The following is a 7,654-nucleotide window of genomic DNA, read 5'->3' on the forward strand; positions in this document are numbered from 1 at the left end:
TGGAGGGGGTGGAGGGGGGTGGAGGATACAGGGGAGGAACCAGCAGGATGGGGGATAACTTACCTCCTCCTGCTGCTTCGTCCTCTGCCTCATGTGTGGAGGTCCCTCCCCCCCGCGCGAGTATCGCGGGTCCGCCCCTTGTAATAAGATAATTTGGAGGGGTGGAGGGGGTGGAGGGGGGTGGAGGATACAGGGGAGGAACCAGCAGGATGGGGGATAACTTACCTCCTCCTGCTGCTTCGTCCTCTGCCTCATGTGTGGAGGTCCCTCCCCCCCGCGCGAGTATCGCGGGTCCGCCCCTTGTAATAAGATAATTTGGTAACATATGTCAGGGTCTTGCTTCCAAGAAGTACCTTTTCAGTCATGAAGGCACAGAGAATTTTTAAATCTCAGCAGTAAGTGTATAGGTAGATGTAGGCTTGCTAACCTCCAGGTGGGGACTGGAGATTCCCCAGAATTACAGCTGATCCCTAGACTACGTGGATAACTTATTTATTTACATGTATTCCACTTCTCCTGGAGAAAATGGCTTGCTTTGGAAAGTGGACTATATGGCATTATATCCTACTGAGATCCCACCCCTCCCTAACGCCCACCCTCAAATCTCCAGGTATTCCCAAACCCTGATTTGGCAACCCTAGATGGATGGAAATTGTACATTTCTTTTCACTTTTCAGAAAGTGGCCTTGTTCAATATGCAGTTTCAGGAATCATTTTATGAAACTAGGAGGTTTTGAATTATGAAACTTGGACTAGACATTGAAGTCTCTAAGATTCAAAATGATTTTTTTAAAAAATGGGAGCTATACTTGGAGAACTGCTGGCTTCATGTAAGTGCATCTTCTAAGAAATGTTTAGGGTTAGGGTTTAGGGTCGTTATTGGCCTGCAAACTTAGTAGCCACCTCATGAGTAGTAATACCTCGAGGTGGAATATAAGGAATTTAAATAAAATAAACTGTTGGGTTAGAAACATTCTTATAAGCAGGGTTTTTTGGGGGAAGGAACATGCTGGAATGGAGTTCCAGAACCTCTTTGACAAAATTCATTTTTAAAAAACGTTTAAAAGTTCATGAGTTTTCAGTATACCGATCGAAAACTTCATTTCTCTCTTGAGAGTTCCCGCACCTCTTTTTTTTTTTTAAGCCCTGCTTATAAGGATAGGTAACATTCAATAGTGATTACATGTGAGCTGATGGAGAGAAGATATTCTTCAGGGATTTCTTCCTATCCTTGGTATGTCGGCTCATGATTAGCTCATGAGTTATGGTGTCCTTGCATTCTTTCATAATCAGTCTTTGTACCTCTAATTTACTCCCGACTGTGCAACAAAACCGGGATGAATGGCCCAGTTCAAGGGGCAGCCATCATTCCACAAGCTATATAAAAGTCTAGACTGTGGGGCTGCTTACACTATGCTGCACAGAACCTCCAAATACCCCCTTGTGTTCTCTGCAGTATTTCAGGGGCTTCTCGGGACCAAGCCCAATTTGCGTGGGGGATACTCCTCCTTGAACAACCCGACCTTGCTCCTTCCAACCCTGAAAACTGAGCAGGCGTTTAATGCAACAATTTCTCTTCATTTCCACACACACACACCCCTCACTATATGGATTGTCTTTCAGCTGTTCTTGTTGTGGTTCTGTGTTACTAAGTAAAAAAGTGGGTTTTGCCTGAATGCGACTGCAGGGGATGAGTCCTTGATTAATATTATGTTCAGGTTCTCTAAAGCACTCCAACAAAAGCTACTGCGCTTTTCCTTGATAACGACGTCCTCTGCCTAAATCATCAGTGGAGGTCGTGGTTGTGCGGTGTACCATAGGATCATTAGTCTGACCGAGGAAGCTGCTCTATATAAAAAGAAGTAACAGTGGAAAGGACTGATTTCAAAAAGATTAATGTGCATTATTTGGCTTTAAAAAATCCTTTCAGCTCTGTAAACCATAATCTTTCACCCCTTTTAGCGTGCAATATATCTACTGTTGAAACCCAGTTGGATCAGCAGTGGAAAACTGCATTTTTTCCCATTGGGAGTTATTCTTTTTAATGTGTTCATTTCAGTGTTCCCAAGGCTATATCACCTCATCCCAGATGGCGAAATTACCAGCATTAAGATCAGCCGCAGCGAACCCAACGAAAGTCTGGCCATTAGGATTGTTGGAGGCAGCGAAACGCCATTGGTTCACATCATCATACAGCACATCTATCGCGATGGGGTCATTGCCAGAGATGGAAGATTACTCCCAGGGGACATGATACTGAAGGTATGTACTTACACAAAGTGGATGCAAATGTGAAGGGACTGTAAGAACCTACGTTGAGTCAGAGCTTTTTTAAAAGCTTTCCAGTTTGGTTTGAGGGCATGGAAAACAATATCTGAGAGTATGCAAAAAGGACAGAGGTGACTGGAAGGGGGGGGGGAAAGGAAGAACAGCATGTTCCTCTTCCTCCACGTCCATTGCTGCAGATCGATTTTGTAGTCTCAGAGATAAGAGGGTTCATTCCAACGGTAACACATAATTTGATTATATGCTTCAAGCCAGTGTCTTGTCACATTGTTGTGAATATAGTTGCCGATATATGGAGGTCCACTTCAGGGTCAAATTAAACATTACAAACAGCCTGTGATTGCCACTGAGACCAACAGCCCTGCATCTCATTCCTGCTTCTTTTTAAACGTAAGCAAAGACTTGTGATGTTCCTCTTGTATAACACTTGGTTTCTACTCACCATTTGCAGGGGGAGGATGCAGGGAGCCGCTTTCAGGGGTAGTCGCATGTCCCTGAATGTCCTGTTGTCCCTCACACAAACTAGATGTGAAGCTGGCAAACACATGTATCATAGAGGTACACTTTTCAAGGTACTTTGACAGTGACTCGTCACAGTTCCCTGTAGAGTACATTCTGGGTGGTTTGGTGCCAAACAAGGCAGAGGCCTTTCATGTCACCTAACTTGCAAACATTGTATAACTGGAGATGTCAGAGATTGGACCTGGGACGTTCTGCATGAAAAGCAGATGCTCTACTGCTAGGCCACATCATCATCCTCAAAGAGAGCTGTAGTCTGTCAGAGGAAAACTACCATGCAGCGCATCACTTTGTCAGAGTAGATCAATGGTTCTCAAATTGTGGGTGGTGACACAAAAATGGGTCACAACTTTCTCACAAGGCCAGAAGAGGAGAAGGGGTTTTGGGAGGCTTGATGATAAATTTGTGCTTGTTTCTGTATATGATATACAAATTGACTATGAAACACAGCTTTTTATTCAATGATGGTATCACCAATATATCTAATTTTCAATATGGCCAGATCTGTGGATATTTAAATCAAGAGAATGGAACCGTGGACAGAAAACACAGATATTTCTACAAACCTGGAAAACGCCCCATGAAACAATGAAATCTTAAAAAAAAAAATACATTGGGGGTTAACCCCTCCCTAATAGATGCAGCACCTGTAGCTTTAAGACTCAGATGCCCTCAGTGGCCGTTGCTAAGCAACCACACAGTACTGCCAGCCTTGGTTTCTGTCGGGAAAAGGTAAAGTTCAGGAGCAGGAACATTTCCAGCATTGTTTTAGCCCTTGAGGGAGGACTTGTCAGAGCCTAGAGCCGGGGCCAGCAGCGACTACTGAGAGACACGATACCACATGACTCATGACTAACTCAGACCCAGCTGCTTGCTACTGTTCAACAAAAGCAAGTGTGGTGTAGTCGTTAGAGTTTCAGACTAGAATCTGGAAGATCTAGGTTCAAATCCTCAGTCTGCCATGGAAGCTCACTATGCCAGTCACACACGGTCAGCCTAACTTACCTCACAAGGCTTTAGTAAGGAAAAAATGGAGGAGAGCAGAAGGATTTATTTATTTATTTATTTATTTATTCACATTTATAGCCCGCCCTTCCCAGAAGTGGGCTCAGGGCGGGTAACAACATGTAATTTATACCAAATATATTAATTAATGTAATAACATTACAATTTAAAACATCGTCATAATTATTAAAATGGTGGTCACAGCTAATAACAAGACATTTATTCTGGTTGTGGGAAGTTCCTGACCATAGCCAGTATTTGTTAACAGAGTGACAAACACCTCATGAAGGTACGGCTGCCAAGTGAGGGTGGGTAAAACCCTGATTTGGAGGCTCAATTTCCACCGCCACGGAATCGGGCCCTGGGAGGAACTCCGCCCCCCGAAGTGCAGCGTGGTTGCGTTACCACGTCGTTCACGTTGGCGGCGTGGCCCCGATCATTGGAGGGAAAACCCCTCCGATGATAGGGGCCACACCCCCAACGTGAGCAACGTAGTGCGTCACTTCCTGTGACGTGCTGGCGGTGCGCACGCATCACCGGAGAGCTCCCGGAGCCCGGCGAGGCTCCCCCGCCGCCAAGGTAAGTAGACTTGGCAACCTTACATGAAGGCCATATATGGACATCCACTGCCTCAGCCAAAGGCCTGGCGGAACAGCTTCGTCTTGCAGGCCCTGTGGAATTGAAGTAGGTCCCGCAGGGCCCTGATCTCATGGGGAGCATGTTCCACCAGGCAGGGGCAAGGGTAGAAAAGGCCCTGGCCCTGGTCGAGGCAGGATGGACATCTTTCGGGCCAGGGACTACCAGGAGGTGTTGATCCATAGAACGTAGTGCTCTTTCGGGCATATACAGGAAGGGGCAGTCCTTCAGATATGTTGGTCCCAGGCTGTATAAGGCTTTAAAGGTTATTACCAACACCTTGAAGCGGATCCGGAACTCTACTGTTAACCAATGCAATTGGTGGAGTACCTGCCAGATGTGAGCCCGCATAGGCATCATCTGTATTGGGGAGAATGGTGAATAACATAGTTTAAGATTCAGGGCAGATAAAAGGCACATTGGTAAGTGGATGCGAAGGACAGAAGGACACAGGGAAAGGTGAGGATATGGGGATTGCCAGGAGGAGGGAAATAAGAAATAATGTGGAGAAGGAAATATTGAGGTAAATGAGGTACCCCCAGCAAGTCCTTGTGGATTCCCCACAGTGCAATTGGGCCTGGCCTGGCCTGGCAGCTGGCACTGCACAACTGGGCCATAGTTTTCCTGGATAAAGGCTGCCTGGGGGAAGGAAGGAGCAGATCCATGTAGGTCGTGTGGTGTAGAGGAAGGAGAATGCAGGAAAAGTGGAGACACTGTGGGACTTTCAGGGAAGGAAAAGAGGGGAAAGTGGAGTAGAGGGAAATGAGATTCCCACATCCTTGTGGTTCCTGCTTGTATATTTATAAATACTAAAAATGAAAAACAAAGTATAAACACGTTCGGTTTGAATTAATTTGCATTTAATGTTGGGGAGGAAAAATATATCATGGAGTGCCCCCCCCTTCAAAAAAATTAAGAAGCTTGGTCCTAGATGACTCTGTGTAAGACAGCTTCCTGTGGGTTGGATCCAGACTAAATGCAGTTTCCATCAATTCCCCCTTCTTGCTTCAGACCCCCCTCTCGTATTGTTCCTGGGAGTCCCCTACTCCCCAGGAGCAGCCTTTCATGGAGCTCAGTGGGCTGCAGTGGGAAGGGGGGGAGAGGAAAGTCCCACACACACACACACACACACTGATGGAAAACTTAGTCTGGCTGTAACTTTATATCCTTAGATCTTTGCCTGCCCATTGAAGAGATCTGAGGTTATGGACAGAAGCTATGCAAACTGGTGCATGTCAGTTTCTCCTTTACCCCTTTGGCCTACAGTCATCCCCACTTGCGCTAGAAACTGGCATATCACTTCTTCTTCATCTCAGGCACAACAGAACGGTGACCTTAAGGGGCCACTGAAGCTAGAGTGATGAGATACAAAAGGGGAACAGGCTTCCTGGACCACTTTATTGCTTGTGAAGCAGAGGATGCAGTTTGTCGTGCTGTGGAGAAGACAGCTGAATTTTACACAAGGATTAAAGACTGTAGACAGCTTGTAGCTGTGGGCCCCACAAATGGCACAGGCAGTGCAAGTTTATGGCATATATGGACAGGAGCCAAAAGGTCCAAATGTATGGCTATGCCTTAGAGTTAGGCCTACTCTGTTGTCCTTGTCTCTAGCACAGTACCGCTCCCACAGCACAGTACCACCCCCTGGCTCAACAGACAGGAAATAAGACTACACCAGAGCTATAGGGGGTTGCTTATTTAGTTTAGTGAACACTAGATTTTTTTGGACCTTACTTGTAGCACATTTGTCCAAAAAGTTGGCCAGCCACCCTGTATTAATAGGGGCACATCTAGTTACCATAGCGGAAGCAATTGGTGGTTGGCTCCGGGAAAGCTGCTGAGGATTCTGTTAATCAGTTGGGATAACCATTACTGTTGCATAATGAGAATGCAGTCACCACATTCTTAACTGCAGAGATGGACATAGCCCTGAGTGCAAATCAGAGAGGCAGGAGACTTTCTAACATGAGTAATGCCAACTGCGTTTCATTGTAGCTGATTCCCTGTTCTCCAGCTTACTTTGGCAGTGTGATAAATGAAATCCAGCCCTGCATCAAGCAGTACAACTGATACGTATAGCAACCCAGTTCTCATTCCAAGAGAAGACTCCGTTTACTTGCTAGGAAAGAATACATCATCCACAGGGACTTAAGTTAGTGGGTCAACTGCTGTGCTGTGAAATGGCATATGTAAACTAGTGTTTGATTTATTTTTCCTAGAGCACATAGCGTTAGCACAGATTGGGTCAAATTCCCCATCAAAACAAACAGAAAAAGAACCCAAACAAAACCTTGGTATGAAATGTTTGGTCAGTAGCCATTTCAAATATAAATGATTTCCCGGGGATTTAAATCTGGGATCTTCTGCTGGTGAAAATCCCTTTCAGTTCCTCTAGCTATGCTATCTAAACACAAAGTGAATCATGATCAGCAGTTATTTGTTGGGGTGTGCAAACCCCCCCAAGTATTTTTAAGTTCAGGTCTATTTGTCCCCCCCCCCCCAAAAAAATTCAGAATTCCCGACTGGTACAGTATTGAGATCTGGGATTTTTCAGAAATCCCGAGTTTTTTCCGGGTCCAATAGACCCAAACAAAAAAAAAGGAGGGAAGCCAGCTGGAAGTTGGGCTGACCGGGAGCATTCTGCTCCCCCCAGCACAGCTGATCTTTGGGCTGCAGCCTAGTTTAAACTGGGCTGCAGGAGAAGCCAGCCCAAAGCTGAGCCAGTGAGGTGCAGTCTGCTTCTCGCTGCACAGCTGATCCTCGGGTTGTCTTCTCCAATCCCTTTAAACTTTAAAGGGACTGGACTAGAAGCCTGATAAACAGCTGAGAAGCAGGAGCAATCTGCTCCAGACTCTCCACTGTTTTTCGGGAATATCCATGGGATTTTTTTCAGGATCTTTTTTTCGGTTTTCTCCAAAAAAATCCAGATACCTTTGGGATCCCAAAATATACCATCAAATCACAGCTGACTAACGTGACCTCATTGGGTTTTCAAGGCAAGAGATTTTCAGAGGTGGTTTACCATTGCCTGCCTCCACATTACAACCTTGGTATACCTTGGAGGCCTAGCTTTCAAATACTAACCAAGGCTAACCCTGCTTAGCTTCCAAGATCTGGCGAGATCAGGCTAGCCTGGTTTATCCAAATTAAAGCTAGCAGACGAGAAGCACCAGTTTTTAAAAAGTAGGAGAGAAGAGAGAGAGTTCTC

General features: G+C 45.6%; 1 protein-coding gene across 1 annotated transcript in view; it reads left to right on the forward strand.

The window, feature by feature from the left end:
- LNX1 (ligand of numb-protein X 1, E3 ubiquitin protein ligase) overlaps positions 1–7,654 on the forward strand; it is a 123,753-nt gene that overhangs the window by 76,276 nt on the left and 39,823 nt on the right. Inside the window, exon 4 of the mRNA XM_015414717.1 lies at positions 2,060–2,262. Coding sequence (XP_015270203.1) covers positions 2,060–2,262 — 203 coding nt within the window. The remainder of the gene's footprint in view (positions 1–2,059; positions 2,263–7,654) is intronic.

Source organism: Gekko japonicus, unplaced genomic scaffold (genome assembly GCF_001447785.1).
Source record: "Gekko japonicus isolate JY-2015 unplaced genomic scaffold, Gekko_japonicus_V1.1 scaffold1375, whole genome shotgun sequence".
NCBI classification, from domain to species: domain Eukaryota; kingdom Metazoa; phylum Chordata; class Lepidosauria; order Squamata; family Gekkonidae; genus Gekko; species Gekko japonicus.